The sequence below is a fragment of the Drosophila teissieri genome, chromosome 2R (genome assembly GCF_016746235.2).
Source record: "Drosophila teissieri strain GT53w chromosome 2R, Prin_Dtei_1.1, whole genome shotgun sequence".
Taxonomy (NCBI): domain Eukaryota; kingdom Metazoa; phylum Arthropoda; class Insecta; order Diptera; family Drosophilidae; genus Drosophila; species Drosophila teissieri.
In genome coordinates, this window is record NC_053030.1 from 10,432,990 (window position 1) to 10,457,867 (window position 24,878).

The 24,878-nt window shown below is 44.2% G+C and overlaps 6 protein-coding genes across 6 annotated transcripts; 4 read left to right on the plus strand and 2 right to left on the minus strand.

Moving 5' to 3' along the window:
* The first annotated feature begins 276 nt into the window (after positions 1 to 276).
* On the plus strand, positions 277 to 4,085 carry LOC122613253 (spondin-1). The gene is made up of 7 exons (XM_043787345.1): positions 277 to 282; positions 1,016 to 1,215; positions 1,295 to 1,683; positions 1,735 to 2,196; positions 2,262 to 2,433; positions 2,498 to 2,619; positions 2,686 to 4,085. The coding sequence occupies exons 2-7, from the start codon at positions 1,038 to 1,040 to the stop codon at positions 3,982 to 3,984; spliced, it is 2,622 nt and encodes an 873-aa protein (XP_043643280.1). The 5' UTR covers positions 277 to 282; positions 1,016 to 1,037; the 3' UTR covers positions 3,985 to 4,085.
* A 340-nt stretch (positions 4,086 to 4,425) lies between these two features.
* Positions 4,426 to 7,521, plus strand: LOC122613795 (spondin-1). The gene is made up of 6 exons (XM_043788177.1): positions 4,426 to 4,597; positions 4,651 to 5,042; positions 5,099 to 5,311; positions 5,367 to 5,624; positions 5,674 to 5,839; positions 5,894 to 7,521. The coding sequence occupies exons 1-6, from the start codon at positions 4,432 to 4,434 to the stop codon at positions 7,519 to 7,521; spliced, it is 2,823 nt and encodes a 940-aa protein (XP_043644112.1). The 5' UTR covers positions 4,426 to 4,431.
* Positions 7,522 to 7,882: 361 nt separating this feature from the next.
* Positions 7,883 to 11,309, plus strand: LOC122613139 (spondin-1). The gene is made up of 6 exons (XM_043787169.1): positions 7,883 to 8,136; positions 8,377 to 8,771; positions 8,831 to 9,043; positions 9,111 to 9,365; positions 9,429 to 9,600; positions 9,653 to 11,309. Exons 1-6 carry the CDS (start codon positions 7,944 to 7,946, stop codon positions 10,936 to 10,938), a joined length of 2,514 nt encoding a protein of 837 aa, XP_043643104.1. The 5' UTR covers positions 7,883 to 7,943; the 3' UTR covers positions 10,939 to 11,309.
* A 6,185-nt stretch (positions 11,310 to 17,494) lies between these two features.
* Positions 17,495 to 18,110, minus strand: LOC122614674 (peflin-like). Its single transcript, XM_043789294.1, has 2 exons — positions 17,977 to 18,110; positions 17,495 to 17,920 (listed from the first exon to the last, which is right to left on the minus strand). The coding sequence occupies exons 1-2, from the start codon at positions 17,986 to 17,988 to the stop codon at positions 17,588 to 17,590; spliced, it is 345 nt and encodes a 114-aa protein (XP_043645229.1). The 5' UTR covers positions 17,989 to 18,110; the 3' UTR covers positions 17,495 to 17,587.
* Positions 18,111 to 20,072: 1,962 nt separating this feature from the next.
* On the minus strand, positions 20,073 to 20,688 carry LOC122614675 (peflin-like). The gene is made up of 2 exons (XM_043789295.1): positions 20,555 to 20,688; positions 20,073 to 20,498 (listed from the first exon to the last, which is right to left on the minus strand). The coding sequence occupies exons 1-2, from the start codon at positions 20,564 to 20,566 to the stop codon at positions 20,166 to 20,168; spliced, it is 345 nt and encodes a 114-aa protein (XP_043645230.1). The 5' UTR covers positions 20,567 to 20,688; the 3' UTR covers positions 20,073 to 20,165.
* Positions 20,689 to 23,184: 2,496 nt separating this feature from the next.
* Positions 23,185 to 24,520, plus strand: LOC122614912 (translation initiation factor IF-3). Its single transcript, XM_043789653.1, has 2 exons — positions 23,185 to 23,636; positions 23,700 to 24,520. The coding sequence occupies exons 1-2, from the start codon at positions 23,329 to 23,331 to the stop codon at positions 24,088 to 24,090; spliced, it is 699 nt and encodes a 232-aa protein (XP_043645588.1). The 5' UTR covers positions 23,185 to 23,328; the 3' UTR covers positions 24,091 to 24,520.
* Positions 24,521 to 24,878: the final 358 nt, after the last annotated feature.

Sequence of the window (24,878 nt, forward strand, 5' to 3'; positions counted from 1 at the left end):
CTTCACGCGAAATTTGGTTTTCGATAAGTCAGTTCCAGTGTAGCCGGTGTTTTTAAGGCTGTTTGTTTAGAATGAGCGTATGAAAACGAATGGTTTGTATCAACAAATGCGAATCTGTGGCAGAAACAAAAACTAAGCTAAACGGGAGGAAAAGTAGAGCGCAGTTTTGCCCTCTCTGAGGTTCGCCATGTAATCCATTCGTGGGTCCCGAATGATGCACTTCGTCCATCCAATAATCGACTCGGGCAATTTGCATTCAGTTGCTGTTCGTGCGCCCAGCGAGTAAGTTCTTAGTTCGGATTACCCTCTGAAAGCATATATTTCGAGAGTGTTTCACCTACGATCCATCGATACTCAGTGACCAGAGTTCCAAAAACAATCCCAAATACCTTGCTACTAACTTGTAATCTCGAAGTAACTAATTCAACTGGAGTAACTTAGTTGATGAGCTGGTGAAAGTGGGTGCTACAATACAAGTGCAGTGCTGAGGTGAAGCCCCAAAAGTGACTTTAATGATTAAATCCATGGGAAATGGGGTTTTGTCACCCTCCAGCGACTGCTATTCTGCTCGAATTCGCTGTAGACAGTCGGCGCGTTTTTCAATTGAATCTAATCAGTGACGTAGACGGTCTATATAGTACATATGTACATATATATGCATGTACATGCGAGTATATACGCAATGCGATCCGATTTTCAAGGGGTAAACAACCAACTGCCCGCCTAGTTCAAGTTCCGCATGGCAATTGAGCTGGCACAATTGGGATCTCAAAGGAAATGGAAAGTGTCTGTGAAAATAGCAATATGCACTGTGTGCGACATCACGCAGTCATTTAATTGAAGGCTATTGCTACGAATTCAAGTTCAATTCGAAACTGGAAGTTAATGTCCATTGGTTGCCATTGACATTCGATACCACTGCGGATAATTAAGACAATTAGAAGTATCCAGAAATAGTAGTTTTCCCCAACCACGTGGCCGCACTAAATGATTGTAACATTGTATTCCGACTCAGTTTTGCATTGCAGCACTTTGAAATGAAAGCTCTGGCATGTTTCACTATTGTGCTGGCACTCACGAGATGTGTTCCCCGGATCGAGGGCTGCATTAGGGTTCCACCGGGAGTCACTGCAGCCAAGTCACCGGTGGACGATAACTATGTGCTGTCCGTGAACGGAAATACGCAGAGTTATGTGCCCGGCCAGAGGTATAATGGTGAGTGGTAGAGCTGCTTTGATTTAAATTGAATTTACAAAGTTCTAGATTCTGGTTTATATTCCCTAATTATCCCCAGTAAGCCTCAGTGCGTTTTCGGGCCTGACCTTCATCAGCTTTATGCTGGCCCTGGACTTGGAGAGTGGTGACGGCGATGGAGACCCCAATGCCTTGGGCACCTGGGAGATCGGCGATCTCGCCGAGACCCGTTTCAGTCCGCGCTGCCCAAACCTGGTGGAGAACACCAACACGAACGTGAAGACGCGCGTGGATGTGTTCTGGGTGGCTCCGTCCAGTCCAGGACAGGGCTGCATCCTGCTGAGGGCGACGGTGATGCAGCATCGGGATGTGTGGTTCATGGATGACGGCTTCCTCACCAAGCGAATGTGCGAGGAGGAGGTGGACGACATCGACACCCAGCCCAGCATCGTGGATCCCTGCTGTGCCTGCGACGAGGCCAAATATGAGGTGCGCTTTTCCCCTACTATCGAAGTGGCATTTTAAAACTCCTTTCCTTAGCTTACCTTTGAAGGCAAGTGGTCGCGGCACACACATCCCAAGGACTTCCCAGCGAACAGCTGGCGCACCAGATTCAGCGACATCATCGGGGCCTCGCACACTCTGGACTACAGATTCTGGCAGTATGGAGAGCTGGCCAGCGAGGGGCTGCGCGAGGTGGCGGAGCATGGTTCCACCAGGACCTTGGAGAGTGAGCTGAAGGATCAGAGCGAGCACATTCGCACGATCATCAAGGCGAGGGGCATCGCCTATCCGAATGTAACGGGCAAGACATTTGCCGTTTTCCGCGTGGACTCCAACCACCATCTGATCTCCCTCGTCTCAATGGTGGATCCCTCCCCGGACTGGATCGTTGGTGTGTCCGGCCTGGAGCTGTGTCTGCCCAACTGTTCCTGGGTGGAGAACAAGGTGCACAACCTCTATCCCTGGGATGCGGGCACCGACAGTGGGCCATCTTATATGGTGAGATGATATACTCAATTTAGTCTTCTTCATAGTTCGTAATAGGTATTCATAATATTTTTCAGTCCGCCGACCAGCCACAGGTGCCTCCAGATGTGGTTCGCCGCATCAAGTCCAACTTCCCCAACGATCCCCGTTCGCCCTTCTACGATCCCACTGGCGCCCAGATGAAACCCCTGGCCACCTTGCACATCAATCGCAGACGACTCTACGAGAAAAACTGCGAGTCCTCCGATTGTAAGTGGAATGTAACCATACATTTGTGTTGCGAATCTATTTACTATATACGTTAATCCTGCAGCGGAGCAGGTACCAGCGGAGTGTGCCACCAACTCGTGGTCCAGGTGGGATGAATGCACCACAAAGTGCGGGCCCGGCAAGCAGTACAGGATCCGAGAGTTCAAGAACCCAGCACTGGCTTCGGTAAATAGAAACTAAATATAGAATATGGAAGCTGAGATTATTACTTATACCATCCTGACACCTTAGCGCCATCGTTGCAACAACGCCCTGCGGGAGGAGAAGAACTGCGTGGGACTCAAGTGCGCTGGCTTCAACGAGGAGACAGCTGAAGGCGGCGAGCCGGAGGTGGCTCCTCCTCCAGGCAGCAGCGACGATCCGCAGTGCGGCTTGTCTGACTGGTCGGAGTGGTCTTCCTGCACCGTGACCTGTGGCACTGGCGAGATGACCCGCTCCCGGCACTACCTTAACAAGAAGGCCAAGAAGAAGTGTCAGAAGGCGAGCAAGGTGCGGCTGCATGAGACCAAGATCTGCGAGGCAATGGAATGCGGTGGCGACATTGAGAACGAAGGTGGCGCTGGAGAGCCGGAGGAGGAACAGGACGGCGGCGACGGAGGTGGATCCGCTGAGAAACGCTCCATATTCCGCAACTTCGAGAGTTACAGTCAGCATCGCGAGGACTACATACCACCGGTGTGCGGGGTCACTCCCTGGTCGGACTTCTCGCCGTGCATGGGGCCCTGCGGTGGACAGGGAAAGCGGCAACGCATTCGCAAGGTGTGGAACAACAACCAGGTGTACGGAGTAACTGATCCCAATGATGATGGGCAGGATCCCTGTCGACACATCAAGCTGCACGAGGAGGTGAACTGCACCAATCCCAGCTGCGACACCATTGTTCCCGGCTTCTGCTACGACGAGCTCACGGACAGTCCGTGTCGGGATAACGATGTGGCCAACTTCTGGTACTACGACCATGTGAGTGACCAGTGTGCCATCTATTGGTCGGACCGTTGTGATACCAATCGCAACAAATTCAAGTCGAAGGAGGAGTGCGAGGAGACATGTCGGCTGCCGCGCCACAAACAGGAGCTCCAGCACGATGGCATTCCGGCCATTGATTGCCAGGTCTCCGACTGGGTTTCCCACAGTTGCAACGCCTCCTGCGGCGATGGCTTCCAGCTGCGAACGCGTCGCGTGCTCCGTACTCCGAAGTACGGCGGAAAGCCGTGTCCCAAGCACCTGGTCCGTTTGGATCGCTGCTACCAGCGGTGTGATGACATGTACTCCATCAGCGGTCGGGGATTCGGCGAGCGGCGGCATGTGGTGAGAGCTCCGCAACCGGAGCCGCAGGACGAGTGTCGCTACTCGGAGTGGTCCGCCTGGACACCATGCACCGCCACCTGTGGCGATAACGCCGTTCGCCAGCGCACTCGAACCCTAATGAACACCGATCTGAGTTTCAAGTGCAAGGATCGCGTGCGCATGGAGAAGTGCGTGATGATGCCGTGCCTCCTGACCAGCAACGATGATCCGGAGCGGTGGTAAACACACATACATAGCTGCTACAAGTATTAGTTATTATCCAACTATGTAATCATTACCCATGGATGTCTTTAAATATATGAAACTTTCCGGACTACCTACCTCTAGTATAAAATATAACAGAGTTCTGTTCGCGTGGTAATTCCAATTCCGATTCAGTTTAACCTTGACCCAGATATGTTGAGAAACTGTGGCCAGTTTACGAGTGATTTTCGCCGGGTTGCAAGATCAAAGAACCCGGGCACAATTCAGCAATTGAAAAGCTTGCCATAAAAGCAAACCATTCCTAATTGATGGCAACTCAATCAAGCTGCCATAAGCTGTCGACGCCGAGAGCGCCATTTAAGGGATAATTGATAAATTGAAAATGCTCATCAATTAATGGAGACGGCTGCCCACCAACTTTGGTCAGTCGTCGTTGAGCCCCGACCCAGTACGGATTGAGAAGAGATGCTCTGCCATATCTTGCTCCTTGTTTTGCTGTCCTCCGAGGCAAGAGGAGTCTGCAATCGGATACCCCAAGGAGCCAGTGGCGCACGATCGCCTGTGGATGACAACTTCAAGATCCTGATCGACGGCAATCCAGAGACCTATGTGCCGGAGCATCAGTACAATGGTGAGATGCTCGAATGGTCTTGAAGCTCTCACTTCAGCATTTATCATTCATAGTTTCGTTATCCTGCCCCATAAACATGAAATTCGTGAGCTTCACCTTGGTTGTCGAGGCCGAGGATCCGTCCGCTGCCTTCAGTGGCCAGGATATGACCGGTCACTTTGAACTGGTGGGAGTAGCAGACACGCGGTTCAGTACCAGTTGTGAGAACATGGTGGAGAACACCAATACGAATGCTAAGATCAACGTCGCGGTATCCTGGATAGCGCCGCGTCATCCGGACAGCGGATGTGTATTGCTCAAGGCTGGTGTGGTGCAACATCGCGATGTGTGGTTTCTGGACGATGGCTTCCTGACCAAGCGGATTTGTCCCGAGGAAATCGACGAACTAAACAGTCTTACGCCACCCCTGGAAACTTGCTGTGCCTGCGATGAAGCCAAATATGAGGTAGTAACAGCTCCTCAATCCTGGGTGATATTGTATTTAAAGTGGCGAATCTTTAGATCGTTCTGGAGCGAAAGTGGGCGAGGAACACGCATTGGAAGGACTTTCCCGCTGAGGACTGGCGCACACGCCTGGGTGAGGTCATTGGTGCTTCGCATAGCCACAGCTATCGCTACTGGGCCTACGGAGGCAGAGCTAGCCGGGGCATGAAGGAGATGGCCGAGCACGGAGCTACACGCACCCTGGAGAATGAGATCAGGGAAAACACTCAGGTAGGTATCCAAATTGGCTCACTTTGAACTCGCTTCATCTCGCAGTTTCTCGCAGAATGGCGAGGTGAGGACTATTATAAAGGCTCCCGGCATTCCCCATCGGCTGAGAACATTTGGCACCACCTTGGCCAATGCTCGTCTGGATCCCGTACATCATCAGATCTCGCTGGCTGCCAAGATAGATCCTTCACCCGATTGGATACTGGGCGTAGCTGGCCTGGAGCTTTGCCTAAGCAACTGTACTTGGCTGGAGCGAAAGGTGTTGAATCTGTATCCCTGGGACATCGGCACCGATTCGGGGCCTTCGTACATGGTACGTGAAAATGGCGCAGTATGAACTATATATTTATCGCCTTGTGAAGTCCTCAGATGAGCCACAAGTGCCACCGGATGTGGTGCGCCGTATAACCTCGTCGTATCCCAGCGACCATCGTTCGCCATTCTACGACGACACCGGTGCCCCAATGAAGCCCCTGGCCACGCTCTACTTGACCCGGAAGAAACTGTACATTAGGGAGTGCGAAGAGGGTAAGTGATCCTTATGGTAATCCTAGTAAGCTCGTTGGTGATCTTTCGCGTTAGTTCCCCAGGAAGGACCGCTGGAGTGCGCCGTTCACCCTTGGAACGAATGGTCCAACTGCAGCTCGCGCTGTGGGCAGGGCTACTCCCAACGTCAGCGCAGCTTCAAGAGTCCCAATCTAGCAGCCAACTTCAACTGCGACAGGCGCTTGGAGGAGTTCCGCCAATGCCAGGGAACCCAGTGCGGGGCAGCGGAGGAGGAAGTGGAAGGGGAAGGAGAGGAGCCTGGTCTGGGCATGGAAAATGCACCAGGTGGTGCCTCAATGGCCGAGTGCCAGCTGAGCAACTGGGGCGAGTGGTCACCGTGTTCGAAGACATGCGGCAGAGGATCCTCCACTCGCACCCGGAACTACTACAATCCGCAGGCCAGGCAGCGCTGCTTGTCCGTGATGCGAATACCGCTCGAGGAAACTCGAGAGTGCAATGGAGCTGATTGCGGTGGCACCATTCCGGATAATGGCGAACTCGACGGCTTACCGGAGCCAGATGTGTTCGGAGAGGCTGATCAGGGCGGTTACAAGGGTAAAAGCCCTTCATGGAGCAACCAGGCGTGGAATAGAAAACCCTCTAATATGTGGAATGATAAATCTCCCTCCAGCCCCAGAGATAACGCGCAGGAGTCCCCGAACCTACCGTTCGATCAGATGGAAAATCCACAGCGACCTGTTTATAACCCATCAGACAACTTGGGTGGTTATGGCAAGGGGTTTCCTCCGACAAACAGCTACAGCAATGACAAGCTTGTGGGCAATAGACCCGGTTTCAATGACTTCAATTCGGGCTATAACAATAAGGACCCTTACAATAATTATAATACTCCTAGCGTCACACCTCGCTCTCCCTATGAAGGTCGATATCCCAGTCAGCAGGAGGATGAGGAGGGCACTACCAACGACAATGGCAATGGCAACTATAATGTGGTTCAGGACTATTGCTTTGAAAAGCCGTATGCCTCGACGCGTCGCTGTTTCGCCAAGCCGATGGTGGAGAGCAACTACTGGTTCTACGACCACGAAGATCACGAGTGCAAGATCTTCACCACGGACAACTGTGATCAGAACAGGAACCGGTTCCGCACCCTGGCGGCCTGCGAGGGCACCTGTCTGCAGCCCCAAATAAACATGGAGCGAACCGAAAACGATGCCATGGATTTGTACGGAGCTCGATCCTATGACCAAACGCCGACGGGAGCTAGACCCTACGATCAAACAGGTGGAGCATCTTATGATCGAACAGAAAGTAGACCGTATGATCAAACAGGAAGTACATCTTATGATCAAACGTTTGGTAGACCGTATAATCAAGTAGCTGGTAAGTCCTATAAGCAAACGGGAAGTGGATCCTATGGCCAACCGGAGAATTGGTCCTCTGACTTATCTAGAGGGAGAAGCTATGATCAACCGGGAGGAAGGTCCTATGATTTGGCAGGCGGAAGATCCTATGACCAACCGGAGAATTGGTCCTCTGACTTATCTAGAGGAAGGAGCTATGATCAACCGGGAGGAAGTTCCTACGATCTGGCAGGAAGTAGATCCTATGACCAAACAAGAGAAGCAGGCGACATTGGAGAACCCATGTCTCAGACCAGGAGCAGATACGACTCATCCAGACGCGGTCGCTATGGCGGCTGAACCATTTGAAAGTATTTAAAGTAAAAGAGAATAAAAATTAATTTATGGTATAATTTTGATTAACTTTACCCCATGTTTCGTGCAATAAGGGTATGTGTCAGTCGATGCTTTCTTTATGCATTATTTGTTAATGCAATTTCATTCCAAGAGATCTCATGGGTTGAATTCTCTCTGAGTCGGTCTTTAAGAGCTGAACTCTGCTTTCTGCTTTCCTGCATCGTCGACCGATAAGAGCCACGACAGACTATTTGAATCAGTGGGTCAGAAAAACAATACGCTCTGTCTTATCGGAGGGTTTGTCGGCTCCGAAACCTCTCTTCTCGCCTTCTGGTAAGCCAATTGCTCGGAATCTTCGCTCAGTTTGCAACAGTCGCTCGCGGGGAATGGTTCTATATGGTAACTACGCTCTCCCATAGAAAAGCATGTGGTGGTCAAGTGCTGCTCCTCTCGTGGAGCTTCTTCTGCTGGGGTCCCTGGTGATTGGAGGAGTCAGCTCCCTGATCTGCACGCGCCGCCCGGCGAACACGGGCTCTCCCAAGTCCCCGGTGGATGAGAACTTTGTGATAAGCGTGTCCGGTAATCCGGAAACGTACATTCTCGGTCAGGAATACAACGGTGAGTGTGGATGGTTCACTGGCCTTGCGCTTGAACTTCGCGGGTGATTGTGGCGGGCATAGGCCTTTCGGATTATTCTAAGACTGAATTCGCGCAATGTTTATTGTTTGGTAAACAAAAGAGGCGCTTATCACGAAACTTTGCAAATTCGTTCCAATTCAAGGTCGCCGATAAGGGCCCGGCTTTGATTGCTCTATGTTCTGAGACTCAACTCAACTCGACTCGACTTTTCTCTTTCAGTCTCCCTTAATGCCTTCAATGGCCACCGCTACATCAGCTTCATCATGGCCCTGGAAAACGAGAATGGTGACTTCAGCTACAACGACGACTTGGGTCGTTTTGAGCTGAGCGACGTGATTGAGACCCGGTTCAGTCCCAATTGCATCAACATGGTGGAGAACACCAACACGAACTCCAAGACGCACATGCACTTGACCTGGGTGGCGCCCAGTGAGTCGGGCAGTGGCTGCATCCTGATCCGGGCCACAGTTCAGCAGCATCGCGAGGTGTGGCACATGGATGATGGCGGATTAACGAAACGCATCTGCGCGGAGGTCACCGATGATGTGGAGAGCCAGCCAACTGCTCCGGCGGTGGATGTTCCCTGCTGCGCTTGCGATGAGGCGCGTTATGAGGTGAGTCCGTACCGAATTACCAAAGCCTCAACTACCTTCTCCAATCTGCCTTGCATAAGCTTATATTCGAAGGCGTCTGGTCCAGGAACCTGCATCCCAAGGACTTTCCTGCTCGGGGCTGGGAGACTCGTTTCTGTGAGCTTCTGGGAGCCGCCCACAGCTCAGACTATCGTTTCTGGGAATCCGGAGCACTGGCCAGCTTAGCTTTGAAGGAATATGCGGAGCATTGCAGTTCGCGTCTGCTGGAGCGAGAGTTCAGCATCAATTTTCGGGTGACTCCACGATTGAACTGGCTGGGAGGAAGTACTCTATGTTACAGGCTTTTCCCCCGTTTTACAGGACCAGAAAATACGGACGATCATCAAGGCACGGGGTCCATCGTACCCCAACATGAGCAGCAAGACGATGGCCTCGGTGCGAGTAGATCCCATTCACCACATGGTGTCCTTCGCCTCCAAGATAGAACCCTCGCCGGATTGGATTGTGGGCGTTACTGGACTGGAACTGTGCCTGCGCAACTGCACGTGGATGGAGGAAAAATCTATCAACCTTTACCCGTGGGATGTGGGCACAGATTCGGGCCCCAGCTATACGGTAATTGGAAATGAAAATGGAATTTGCACCGTAAAACAGCAAAATTCACCTTTCATTTGACAGTCATCCGATCAGCCCCAGGTTCCGCCAGATGTCATCAGACGCATGCGTTCCGACTTTCCCAACGATCCGCGCTCTCCTTTCTATGATGAATCCGGAACTCCCATGAAACCCATGGCCATGCTGACAGTGAAGCGCCAGCGAATCTACGAGAGAAGATGTGCAGATGAGGACTGTAAGCTGGCTTTTAGTTAGGAAGACCTTAACAAACCATGTCACTTTCCCAGCCAACAACGATGCCGATGTGCCCCGTGAATGTTTCACCCATCCCTGGTCCAGTTGGAGCGACTGCTCCTCCAAATGCGGGGTTGGCATGCAGTATAGAAGACGTGTCTACAAGCAACCGGAGCTCGCCAAGGTCTACAATTGCAATGTGCCGCAGTATGAGGAGCGCGAGTGCCAGGGCGAGATGTGTGGTCAAAATAATCTCATGCGGGAGCCGGAGGAGTTTGAGGACCTGGAGCCAGACCCCAGGAGGAATGGCTATCAATCGCCCCCACAACGCCGTGCCGAATGCCAATTGAGTTCCTGGGGCAGCTGGAGCCCATGTAGTGTTACCTGTGGAGATGGTTACGAGATGCGCCAGAGGCAGTACCTCAATCCTCAAGCAGAATCGGAATGCCAGAGTGTGCATCGCATGGAGCTGCAGGAAACGCGAAAGTGCGCCGGCCGAGCCTGTCTTGGTAGCATACCAGGATCCTACGACGACGACATGGATAATCCGTACGGTGGAGCTTCTTCCTCTCAAGGACGCACTGGAGATAATATGTATGGACCACAGCCTGAACCAGAGGCAGAGAACTTCGGGGACTACGATGACTCACGAAATGGAGCAGTTGGCGGATTTGAAGTGGGCAATCTTAAGGGTACCACTGGCAACTGGGTCTCGAACAGGCAGTCAAATTTGGGTAGGGATGATCCGTCGCTTAGGCCCTCAAACTACGACGGTGCCCGCCAGCAACCAGAAAGATTACAACGACCCACTTGGCCACGTCCCGATGTTCCGCGCTTGGAGGATGTGGAACGAGCTCCCTGGCAGCGTCAAAGGCCCTCCAACAAGTACGGCTCCATGGAAGAGGCCCCTGAAAAGGTTTCGCCAAGGGAACCTTGGCAAAGGACGAACTACTTTGGCAGTCAGGACAAGTACACACCTGGAGGAGATGTGGACTCCTCGCTGTCCCACCGCTGCTTCCAAATGGTTCAGACGGCGCAGCCACGTTGCCACGACCAAACTATTACGGGTCAGTTCTGGTTCTTCAACTTCTGTGCGAACGAGTGCATGCTGTATGCCGCGGACCGTTGCGACCGGAATGCGAACAAGTTCAGGCGGTGGGAGGATTGCGAGAAGTGCCGTGAACCAGAAATGGCTGCACTGCAGCAGGAGCACGCCAATTCACCCCAATGCGATAATTTCCGAGCCATTTGGCGGGCAGAGCAGCGGGCTCGGGAGGAAAAGAGTGCATCAAGCCGCAGACGCAACTATGGCGATTATAGACATCGAACTAGAAATTAATTCTACATTTAGTTACTCCGCTGAGCTGTACGCTCATTTTACATTCGTTGTGTTACATGAGGATGTAAACTCAACTGCACTCTACGTTTAAGCATAATATAATATTATATTTGATCACATGTACATACGCCAAATGTGTATTAAAGTTTTTCTCAAGTCTGGTCACCAGATGCTTAATAATTAATATCCAATTTCCAGGATCGAGACAGACAAACAAGACAGACAAGAATATATCAACCCACTACTTATTTACACTAAATATTTTTCAAGGAATCTAGTAAGCCCCTTTGACTGTGCAAGTAATGAGTATACAAATGGCAGTAAGACTTCCATGCATGCATAAGCTATACGCAGAAATAATAATTTATTTATAATAATTAATATAAAATATATCTTACACAACGCAACTAGATCTTTAATTTTAAATGTAATTTCTGAGGTCGGCAAATATCGAAGTCAAGCGCGATTTTTAAAAAAAATTGTGAGGATGACGGATTCTTGCTGTTTGTGGGCGTTGGCGTGGGCGTGACCAAAACTTGTTTAGCATATAAATAGAAAGTATACAGTCAAATTACAGTCAATTTGTTTTTATAAACACACATTATGACCTTAAGGTCGTTGGAGTGGGCGTGTCAAAAGTGTTTTCGGCATATCGAATATTTGTAGCAAACCTCTTGGCAGCATAGGCCATATTTTTTATTTTATTAACATTCTAGCCAGTTTCTGTCGATATTCGAAAATTTCTTGGTATCGAGTACCTGATACTTCCAATATCTGAGAAACTGGTATCTGATAGTCGGGAAAATCCGCTTTTCAAACCTTCCTATTAATCCCTTTTCGTTTTTAACTCTACTGTGTATAATATCCTTTTTCATAAAGGTGGTCGCGTGCTGAATATAACTCACTTGATAACAAGACTTTAATAACAAGAGGAAACGGGGAATTGGGGTTCCCCAATTATCACACTAGCTAGTGTGAGTGCAAACGAGGAAGTTCAACATTATTTTTGACATACCGATAGACAAATTATAAAATAAAAAACAAACAAGAGAGACCGCTAGTCGAGTTCCCCGACTATCTGATACCCGTTACTCAGCTAGTGGAAGTGTGAAGGCGAGACTTTTTTTTTTTTTTAAATCTCACACCTCCCACACCTCGCCCAACCGACCGAGGGGCGCTGCCGTGTATTGATCGCTTTTTACACCGACAATTTGGGCGGTTTGTGTCCGTTAGAGTGGGCATGGCATAAAGTATTTTGGTACATCGAGAGAAATTTACAAGACCTTAAAAATGTGAAGAAATATAAAAACATTTTTCAAGAATATATAATATATACTTTATATGGTCGGAAACGCTGCCTACACTTAACACTTTTCAAGGAATCAAGTATACCTTTTTACTCTACGAGTAGTGGGTATCAAAATACCCAAAATATCAAATCGATTGTTCTGGCATTTTTAAAACATTTTTTACACATTTTTACCACATTTTATTACACATTTTTTAATATTTTATTAATATAAGCACACTTGCACGCATGCAGGGCTCTTTGCCTTAAATTACCCTCTTTATAAAAATGCCCTATGATTTTTATGGCAAACCTTTTTTTGACGAAGGAAAGGGAACCTTTTTCTAAGTTTCCAAAGTAAAAACACAAATCGTGCAAATGAAAACGGAATTACCCAGCATAGCCGATACTACACTACTATTTAATTATTATTGTTTCTTATTAATTCTTATTATGTAATTCCAAACTTGTGGGTTTTGCCCAGAGAGCCGAGTTTCTGAACTTAATCTCGCACTTTACAATGGAATTTTTGCTATTTACAGGGTTCGTAGGTCGCTGACAACCTCAGAAGCGTTTGAGATCCGCGGGAACTAGAATGTTTCGACAATCTTCCTCTCAACTCATTATTCGCTTATCTTATACGACCAATTCGATCCAACCATCACTGTTTCTAAGGAAACTTTTCTCTCAAACAAAAACTTTTTATATTATAATTGTGTTCTTCTTGTACTAAGAGCTGTGCATTAGCTTAATTTTACCCATTAATTAAGAAACTTCATTTGTATTTTTATAAATTAAAAATGGTATTTATTAATTTAAAAATGTTTCGCTTTACATTTTCTATATTTCCATATATTTTAACCATATCCCCAAATAATTCCACAGAATGCTTGTCTTACAATTCGGCAAGGATAAATTTGCATTACAATTTTCGGAGCAAAACAATTAAGCTCGTTACTCCAATAATAAGTTGTACAATAATATGTATCGGGTATAAAGTTGGCATTGCTGATCAAACAGCAAACCAATAAAGTAAGCAGGAACAACTAAAGGATAAAAACACTTAATGCTTGAATATTATTTAGCAAAACAATTCACTCACTTGTAGTTTCATCGTGAGGGCTCTTCTTTGAACTGAAGTCGATTCCGAAGCTCGGCTTCTTAAACACCTAATCTCAAAAGAGCACACTAACAAAATTCAAGTGTCACGCGAGCAATCGATTTTGTATGTTCTTATCGGATTGTTAGCTCGAAAGAAAACACTTCCTAGAAAAATTTATTTTTAAATTCTATGGTTATCGGCGGATTGAGCTATCGATAACTCCAGCCGTCAGCTGATATTTATCTGGCAGAGATAAAGAAAATACTGCTTCACATAGCTTGACAACTCTTCGACAAAAGATTGCACAAGCAAAAGAAAATCGGAAATAACCAAAGGATGTCGAACATAAACATATTTCAAAGGAACATGTAGCGCATAAGATTCATGCTAAACCATGCTGCTGCAACAGCGATTCAGCAGCAACACGTGCGTCCTTTGTCCATCCACTGGAGTTTGGGCCAGAACCAAAAGCCGGTGGGTGGAAGCCCAGGAGAAAGTAGAACCCTTAGCCAGGCCCGGCGACAGGGAAACACAATGGTGCCGATAGACCTTTCAAATAAAAAAAAATTTCGCAAATGCTAAAATATTGTACATTACTATTTTTTTAGTATTGTTTCTATCTAATTAATCCCAACGTGTGGGTTTTGCCAATTTCACTGAAAAACGGGCCCAGCCAAATAAATGAAATTTATTAAAGAGAGCCAAACTTGTGAACCTAACGTACAGCCCGTAAAGTATATATGTATATACATATGTATGTCAGATCATGATTATTATTACTGTTCACTACATCGATACCGTCGATGCCACGCACAGCGCGTTTCCTAGGCAATGACATGCTGAACTGTCAAGTGAAGACCTTCCCATTTCGACACCAAACTCATTATTAATGGGAGTGTGCCAGATCAGCATAACGGAACCTGGCACCCCAAATCTACGCGACTGCATTTGTCGCGTCAAAACCATGCGTCGAGAGAATTCTGCGAATTGCTTTACATTTCATCATTTATTTAAATTAACATTAACGTGGTATAATGCTTCAGCATGACAAATATAATATAAAGCCGCAACATGTAATGTAAAGCGGCGACACATAGAATATGTACATACATGATCTTCCGATCGTCCGTATAGAACTACTAGAGCTCGAAAAAGTTTTAATGATAATGATTCTACTCATTCGGTGATCTTTTTTGCAGCTATCTATGAATTTTTTGCTAGTTGCGAGGTCCGGTCGCTGATAAGCAGCAGCAGAAAAAGTCCGCGTAAACTAGAAAGTTTTCACTTTCTTCCTCTCAACTCAATTTACGCTTATCTTATACGACCAATTTGATCCAACCATGTCTGTTTTTAAGGAATCTTTTCTCTCAACCTAAAACTTTTTATATTACCAGGTGTTGGGATTAATTAGCGTTTTACGAAAGATGACGCTGGAGTTGTTCACATCAATCCTATGGCGTTGAGGGTTATCTGACCGTCGAAAAGTGGAATCCAAATTATGTGGACAACTCCAGAAAAGATGGTGTAAAACTCCCCGCAAAAACGATACGGCACAACAATAACGAAATGTAAAGATGCGCTATGTCAGTAGCTTCCAGGAGAGTATTTACCTTTGCATGTGTGACTATGAAATGTTGGCTAGCGCAATCTTTCGTATATCTTAGTATAATTATGTTATTTTTGTACTAAAAGCTGTAAATTGACTTCATTTTAAGCATTAATTGACAAACTTCATTTGTATTTTTATAAATTGAAAATGGTCTTTACTAATTTTAAAATGTTCCGATTTACATTTTCTATGTTGCCGTATTTTCATCCGTATTGTTCATCCTATTGGAAAATTTCTCCACAGAATGCTTGTCTTACAATTCGGCAAGGATACATTTGCCTTACAATTTTCGGAGCACAACAACAATTAAGCTCGTTACTCCAAAAATAAGTTGTACAATAATATATACCGGGTATAACGATGGCATTGCTGACCAAACAGCAAACCAATAAAGTAAGCAGGAACAACTAAAGGATAAAAACACTTAAAGCTTGAATTTTTTTAACAAAACAATTCACTCACTTGTAGTTTCATCGTGATGGCTCTTCTTTGAACTGAAGTCGATTCCGAAGCTCGGCTTCTTAAACACCTAATCTCAAAAGAGCACAAAAACAAACTTATAGAATTCAAGTGCCACGCGAGCAATCGATTTTCTATGTTTTTATCGGATTTCTGGAGGAAACGATTTTTTAAATAGAATATCCTGATCCTGACTGTTTTGTCACCTTATCATCCTGATTTTTAGCTCGAAAAAAAACACTTCCTACAAAAATTTATTTTTAAATTCTATGGTTATCGACGGCTGAGCTATCGATAACTCCAGCGGCCAGCTGATATTTATCTGCCAGAGATAAAGAAAATACTGCTTCACATAGCTTGACAACTCTTAGACAAAAAATTGCACAAGCAAACGAAAATCGGAAATAACCAAAGGATATACAAACATAAACGTATTTCAAAGAGGAACATGCAGCGCATAAGATTGATGCTAAACCATGCTGCTGCAGCAGCGATTCAGCAGCAACACCTGCGTCCTTTGTCCATCCACTGGAGTTTGGCCCAGAACCAAAAGCCGGTGGGTGGAAGCCCAGGAGAAAGTAGAACCCTTAGCACTTAAATAAGCTATACGCTGATTTTACATTTGTTGTGTTACATGAGGATGTAAACTCATCTGCACTCTAGCATACATAATATTTGATCGCATATACATACGCCAAATGTGTATAAAAGTTTTTCTCAAGTCTGGTCACCAAATACTTAATGCTTAATATTAATTTTCAAGCACTTATAGTTTCCAGGATCGAGACAGACAAGAATATATCTCTCCACTACTTGTTACATATTTTTCAAGGAATCTAGTATGCCCTCTTACTGTGCAAGTAATACAAATGGGCAGTGCAACTTCTGTTCATGTATAAGCAATACGCCAAAATAATAATTTATTTATATTAAATAATATACAATATATCCATACGCAACTAGATCCTTAGTTCTTAATGACATTTCTGAGATCGGAAAACATCGTAGTTTCCGCTTCTCGTCGATCAGATACTCGTTACTCGGCTACTGGCTAAAAAATTAAAACATTTTTTAAACATTGTGAGGATGCCGGATTCTTGCTGTTTCTGGGCGTTGGAGTGGGCGTGACCAAAACTTGTTTGGCATATCACAAACCGAAGCGTGGAGGTCATTTGAATGAAGTCATATTCCATACATAATGGTGCCGATGGACCTTTCAAATAAAAAAAAAATTTCGCAAATGCTAAAATATAGTACATTACTATTTTATTAGTATTGTTTCTATCTAATTAATCCCAACGTGTGGGTTTTGCCAATTTCACTGAAAAACGGGCCCTGCCAAATAAATGAAATTTATTAAAGAGAGCCAAACTTGTGAACCTAACGTACAGCCCGTAAAGTATATATGTATGTATGTACATATGTATGTCGGATCATGATTATTATTACTGTCCACTACATCGATACCGTCGATGCCACGGACAGCGCGTTTCCTAGGCAATGACATGCTGAACTGTCAAGTGAAGACCTTCCCATTTCGACACCAAACTCATTATTAATGGGAGTGTGCCAGATCAGCATAACGGAACCTGGCACCCCAAATCTACGCGACTGCATTTGTCGCGTCAAAACCATGCGTCGAAGAGAATTCTGCGAATTGCTTTACATTTCATCATTTATTTAAATTAACATTAACGTGGTATAATGCTTCAGCATGACAAATATAATATAAAGCCGCAACATGTAATGTAAAGCGGCGACACATAGAATATGTACATGATCTTCCGATTGTCCGTATAGAACTACTAGAGCTCGAAACAGTTTTAATGATAATGATTCTACTCATTCGGTGATCTTTTTTACACCTATCTATGAATTCTTTGCTAGTTGTGAGGTCCGGTCGCTGATAAGCAGCAGCAGAAAAAGTCCGCGTAAACTAGAAAGTTTTGACTTTCTTCCTCTCAACTCAATTTACGCTTATCTTATACGACCAATTCGATCCAACCATGTCTGTTTCTAAGGAAACTTTTCGCTCAAACTAAAACTTTTTATATTATAATTTTGTTATTCTTGTACTAAGAGCTGTGCATTAGCTTAATTGTAATTTAACTTTATTTGTATTTTTATAAATTGAAAACGGTCTTTATTAATTTAAAAGAGTTCCATATTTCCATATATATATATTTATTTTTTAATCATTTCGGAATGGCACTCCATCGAATGCACCATAAGGAGTAGCTGGCCCATAAGGAGTAGCTGGCCCATAAGGAGTAGCTGGCCCATAAGGAGTAGCTGGCCCATAAGGAGTAGCTGGCCCATAAGGAGTAGCTGGCCCATAAGGAGTAGCTGGCCCATAAGGAGTAGCTGCCCCATAAGGAGTAGCTGCCCCATATTGGCACGGATAGGGTTGAGTAATTCGATGTTCCACCCAATAACCACGTTCATTAATATAGTATTTGGGACACGAAAACCATTGTAGAGATTTACTGACCAAACAGCAAACCAATAGGGTAATCAGGAGCAACTAAAGGATAAAAACACTTAATGCTTGAATATTATTTAGCAAAACAATTCACTCACTTGTAGTTTCATAGTGAGGGCTCTTCTTTGAACTGAAGTCGATTCCGAAGCTCGGCTTCTTAAACACCTAATCTCATAAGAGCACAAAAACAAAATTTTAGAATTCAAGTGCCACGCGAGCAATCGATTTTCTATGTTTTTATCGGATTTCTGGAGGAAACGATATTTTAAATAGAATATCCTGATCCTGACTGTTTTGTCACCTTATCATCCTGATTTTTAGCTCGAAAGAAAACACTTCCTACGAAAATTTCTTTTTAAATTCTATGGTTATCGACGGCTTGAGCTATCGATAACTCCAGCGGCCAGCTGATATTTATCTGCCAGAGATAAAGAAAATACTGCTTCACATAGCTTGACAACTCTTAGACAAAAAATTGCACAAGCAAACGAAAATCGGAAATAACCAAAGGATATACAAACATAAACGTATTTCAAAGAGGAACATGCAGCGCATAAGATTGATGCTAAACCATGCTGCTGCAGCAGCGATTCAGCAGAAACACCTGCGTCCTTTGTCCATCCACTGGAGTTTGGCCCAGAACCAAAAGCCGGTGGGTGGAAGCCCAGGAGAAAGTAGAACCCTTAGCACTTAAATAAGCTATACGCTGATATTACATTTGTTGTGTTACATGAGGATGTAAACTCATCTGCACTCTAGCATACATAATATTTGATCGCATATACATACGCCAAATGTGTATAAAAGTTTTTCTCAAGTCTGGTCACCAAATACTTAATGCTTAATATTAATTTTCAAGCACTTATAGTTTCCAGGATCGAGACAGACAAGAATATATCTCTCCACTACTTGTTACATATTTTTCAAGGAATCTAGTATGCCCTCTTACTGTGCAAGTAATACAAATGGGCAGTGCAACTTCTGTTCATGTATAAGCAATACGCCAAAATAATAATTTATTTATATTAAATAATATACAATATATCCATACGCAACTAGATCCTTAGTTCTTAATGACATTTCTGAGATCGGAAAACATCGTAGTTTCCGCTTCTCGTCGATCAGATACTCGTTACTCGGCTACTGGCTAAAAAATTAAAACATTTTTTAAACATTGTGAGGATGCCGGATTCTTGCTGTTTCTGGGCGTTGGAGTGGGCGTGACCAAAACTTGTTTGGCATATCACAAACCGAAGCGTGGAGGTCATTTGAATGAAGTCATATTCCATACATAATGGTGCCGATGGACCTTTCAAATAAAAAAAAAATTTCGCAAATGCTAAAATATAGTACATTACTATTTTATTAGTATTGTTTCTATCTAATTAATCCCAACGTGTGGGTTTTGCCAATTTCACTGAAAAACGGGCCCTGCCAAATAAATGAAATTTATTAAAGAGAGCCAAACTTGTGAACCTAACGTACAGCCCGTAAAGTATATATGTATGTATGTACATATGTATGTCGGATCATGATTATTATTACTGTCCACTACATCGATACCGTCGATGCCACGGACAGCGCGTTTCCTAGGCAATGACATGCTGAACTGTCAAGTGAAGACCTTCCCATTTCGACACCAAACTCATTATTAATGGGAGTGTGCCAGATCAGCATAACGGAACCTGGCACCCCAAATCTACGCGACTGCATTTGTCGCGTCAAAACCATGCGTCGAAGAGAATTCTGCGAATTGCTTTACATTTCATCATTTATTTAAATTAACATTAACGTGGTATAATGCTTCAGCATGACAAATATAATATAAAGCCGCAACATGTAATGTAAAGCGGCGACACATAGAATATGTACATGATCTTCCGATTGTCCGTATAGAACTACTAGAGCTCGAAACAGTTTTAATGATAATGATTCTACTCATTCGGTGATCTTTTTTACACCTATCTATGAATTCTTTGCTAGTTGTGAGGTCCGGTCGCTGATAAGCAGCAGCAGAAAAAGTCCGCGTAAACTAGAAAGTTTTGACTTTCTTCCTCTCAACTCAATTTACGCTTATCTTATACGACCAATTCGATCCAACCATGTCTGTTTCTAAGGAAACTTTTCGCTCAAACTAAAACTTTTTATATTATAATTTTGTTATTCTTGTACTAAGAGCTGTGCATTAGCTTAATTGTAATTTAACTTTATTTGTATTTTTATAAATTGAAAACGGTCTTTATTAATTTAAAAGAGTTCCATATTTCCATATATATATATTTATTTTTTAATCATTTCGGAATGGCACTCCATCGAATGCACCATAAGGAGTAGCTGGCCCATAAGGAGTAGCTGGCCCATAAGGAGTAGCTGGCCCATAAGGAGTAGCTGGCCCATAAGGAGTAGCTGGCCCATAAGGAGTAGCTGGCCCATAAGGAGTAGCTGGCCCATAAGGAGTAGCTGCCCCATAAGGAGTAGCTGCCCCATATTGGCACGGATAGGGTTGAGTAATTCGATGTTCCACCCAATAACCACGTTCATTAATATAGTATTTGGGACACGAAAACCATTGTAGAGATTTACTGACCAAACAGCAAACCAATAGGGTAATCAGGAGCAACTAAAGGATAAAAACACTTAATGCTTGAATATTATTTAGCAAAACAATTCACTCACTTGTAGTTTCATAGTGAGGGCTCTTCTTTGAACTGAAGTCGATTCCGAAGCTCGGCTTCTTAAACACCTAATCTCATAAGAGCACAAAAACAAAATTTTAGAATTCAAGTGCCACGCGAGCAATCGATTTTCTATGTTTTTATCGGATTTCTGGAGGAAACGATATTTTAAATAGAATATCCTGATCCTGACTGTTTTGTCACCTTATCATCCTGATTTTTAGCTCGAAAGAAAACACTTCCTACGAAAATTTCTTTTTAAATTCTATGGTTATCGACGGCTTGAGCTATCGATAACTCCAGCGGCCAGCTGATATTTATCTGCCAGAGATAAAGAAAATACTGCTTCACATAGCTTGACAACTCTTAGACAAAAAATTGCACAAGCAAACGAAAATCGGAAATAACCAAAGGATATACAAACATAAACGTATTTCAAAGAGGAACATGCAGCGCATAAGATTGATGCTAAACCATGCTGCTGCAGCAGCGATTCAGCAGAAACACCTGCGTCCTTTGTCCATCCACTGGAGTTTGGCCCAGAACCAAAAGCCGGTGGGTGGAAGCCCAGGAGAAAGTAGAACCCTTAGCACTTAAATAAGCTATACGCTGATATTACATTTGTTGTGTTACATGAGGATGTAAACTCATCTGCACTCTAGCATACATAATATTTGATCGCATATACATACGCCAAATATGTATAAAAGTTTTTCTCAAGTCTGGTCACCAGATGCTTAATATTAATTTTCAAGCACTTATAGTTTCCAGGATCGAGACAGACAAGAATATATCTCTCCACTACTTGTTACATATTTTTCAAGGAATCTAGTATGCCCTCTTACTGTGCAAGTAATACAAATGGGCAGTGCAACTTCTGTTCATGTATAAGCAATACGCCAAAATAATAATTTATTTATATTAAATAATATACAATATATCCATACGCAACTAGATCCTTAGTTCTTAATGACATTTCTGAGATCGGAAAACATCGTAGTTTCCGCTTCTCGTCGATCAGATACTCGTTACTCGGCTACTGGCTAAAAAATTAAAACATTTTTTAAACATTGTGAGGATGACGGATTCTTGCTGTTTCTGGGCGTTGGAGTGGGCGTGACCAAAACTTGTTTAGCATATCACCAACCGAAGCCGTGGAGGTCATTTGAATGAAGTCATATTCCATAAGTAATGGTGACGATGGACCCTTCAAACTCATTATTTATGGGATTGTGCCAGATCAGCATAACGGACCCTGGCACCCCAAATCTACGCGACTGCATTTGTCGCGTCAAAACCATGCGTCGAGTTTCACTGGAATTCAGGCCCGAAACTACTCGAAGCTCGGTGCCACACTTCTTGCAGCCATGTAGGCTACGCAAAACAGAGAGAGATGATCTTCCGATCGTCCGTAGAGAACTACGGTAGAACTGATAATGATTGTACTCATTCGGTGAGCTTTTTTGCAACTATATATTGAATTTTTGCTTGTTTGCTTGTTTTTTTGCTTGTGAGTTCCGGTCGCTGATAAGCAGCAGCAGAAAAAGTCCGCGTAAGCTAGAAAGTTTTGACTTTCTTCCTCTCAACTTATTATACGCTTATCTTATACGCAGGCCCGGCGACAGGGATTACAAGCCCGGGGGGAAACACCCCACACGGATTATTTAGTAGCGTTTTACGAAAGATGACGCTGGAGTTGTTCACATCAATCCTATGGCGTTGAGGATTATCTGACCGTCGAAAAGTGGAATCCAAGTTATGTGGACAACTCCAGAAGAGAAGATGTAAAACTCCCCGCAAAAACGATTTTTCAGGCCCCCCCTTTGACATGTTTGATACGGCACAACAATAACGAAATGTAAGGATGCGCTATGTCAGTAGCTTCCAGGAGAGTATTTACCTTTGCATGTGTGACTATTAAATGTTGGCTAGTGCAATCTTCCGTATATCTTAGTATAATTATGTTATTTTTGTACTAAAAGCTGTTAATTGGCTTAATTTTAAGCATTAATTGACAAACTTCATTTGTATTTTTATAAATTGAAAATGGTCTTTAATAATTTTAAAATGTTCCGATTTACATTTTCTATATTTAAACATATCTTTAACCATATTGGAAAAAATCTCCACAAAATGAACTTCGCTTTACAATACAACGATACCGATGGTAGTGGCACTTCTTTATTATCGTACACCGTCCATTTATCATTCTTTTTTCTCGATGGCAATGTTTATGGTAATGGTAAGCATTGCTGACCAAACAGCAAAACAATAAGGTAAGCAGGAACAACTAAAGGATAAAAACACTTAATGCTTGATTATGTTTTCACCAAAAAATTCACTCACTTGAAGTTTCATCGTGAGGGCTCTTCTTTGAACTGAAATCGATTCCGAAGCTCGGCTCTTAAGAACCTAATCTCAAAAAGATTTAGATTTCAAGTATGACGCGAGCAATCGAATTTTATTGTTATTATCGGTTTTTTTGGAGGAAAAGATCTTTTGTGGATTGACCTGAACCTGGCTGTTTTGTCACCTTATCGGTTTGAATTTTTGCTCGAAATAAAACAATTCTTACACAAATTTATCTTTAAATTCTATGGTTATCGGCGGCTTGAGCTATCGATAACTCCAGCCGTCAGCTGATATTTATCTGCCAGAGATAAAGAAAATACTGCTTCACATTGCTTGACAACTCTTGGACAAAAAATTGCACAAGCAAAAGAAAATCGGAAATAACCAAAGGATATCGAACATAAACATATTTCAAAGAGGAACATGCAGCGCATAAGATTGATGCTTAACCATGCTGCTGCAGCAGCGATTCAGCAGCAACACCTGCGTCCTTTGTCCATCAACTGGAGTTTGGCCCAGAATCAAAAGCCGGTGGGTGGAAGCCCAGGAGAAAGTAGAGCCAGAGACACCCGGAGTCCGAAGGCAAGTGTCCAGAAAATCACCCTCATCCAACAGAATCAGTCGATGAGCATCACCACGTTGGAGGAGGCCCAGAAGCTGGCCAAACGACGGGAGCTGCACCTGTTGCGCTTGGAGCAAACAGATGCCAAAACGGGAAGGGCCATGTTCAAGTGGGTATACATATGTAGATCATCGAGTCGTTGTCATTGGTATAAAGTTGCTATGCCTTGCAGACTAGTCACTGCAGCTGAAATGCTGTCGGATGATGCGGAGCAGTCGAGATCAGCCAGCGAAAAAATTAGGGAAAAGAAAACGGAGAAATCCCTAACCATTGGTGCGCGCATCACGGAGCACGATCTCTCCTCCAGACTCAAGAATATTGTCAAGTGGCTGGCCAAGCGCCACGAGGTTCGCATCCTCATACAGGGCAATGCCAGTGGATCGGACGAGAGCAGCGCCGAGCGCATAGTAAAGGCCATCGAACAGACCATTAAGGAACCACAATTAATTGGCAGAATAGTGCAGAGGCGCAGCAAGAGCGCGTTCATCAAGTTCACCATTATTCCAGTAGCTCCGCCACCAGTAGCCCCATCCACATCCACTCAGAACCCAATCCAGTCGTGACAACTACCGCTGCTGCCTTGGGTGCTCAAGGATCAGCACACTGTTGCGGCGAGCAAACCAAAGTTCGGCCTTAGAATATCCACCCGCCAATTCTCGGAGAGAGTGAAAGGGAAAGGCGAGAGGCCCGTCGAGATCAGTGCCGCATCCATTGTCACCACATCTGCACTGCTTCTGTTATTTGTTTTTAAATACTTCTACTGGCATCAGCATTTGATGAAACTTTTGGAGAAACGAGAGCAAGAAGACCGACTAAGGACGCGGAAAAGAAAAGACGATGTCCTTTCTGTCTACCGCGATCACAAGCTACAAGAATGTAAAAGCGATTAATGTTAATATTAAACTGCGTTTTGGTAACTGTCATTTTGCCCTTCACTTCGCCACTTTTATAAATTACTCGCCATGAAAATATAAGATGCTATTCGTTTTATGACATGAAAACCAATATTTATTCTCTCGGGTTCTGTTTTATTTCGTACATGATTTTTATAAACTGACTTGTATAGTTGTCATAAGATTAGTTTGAGTTTGTGTATATTGTTTATAAGCACACGTAGACAGTAAATTATTACACTTTCTCGATTCTACCATTAATATCTAGATATAATTAAAGTTACGAAGCAGTTAATTAGACTCAACTAAAGTTTCCTAGTTATTACAAAAGAACGTAAAGCTTTTATGGTGTCAATAGGAGCAGCTACAAAATAATTTAGATAAAGCAAATCGTTTATAGAGTGGCTGAGTGAAAGTAATTTAATAAAATTGATTAAAAGTCTATCAGCAGCAAAAGC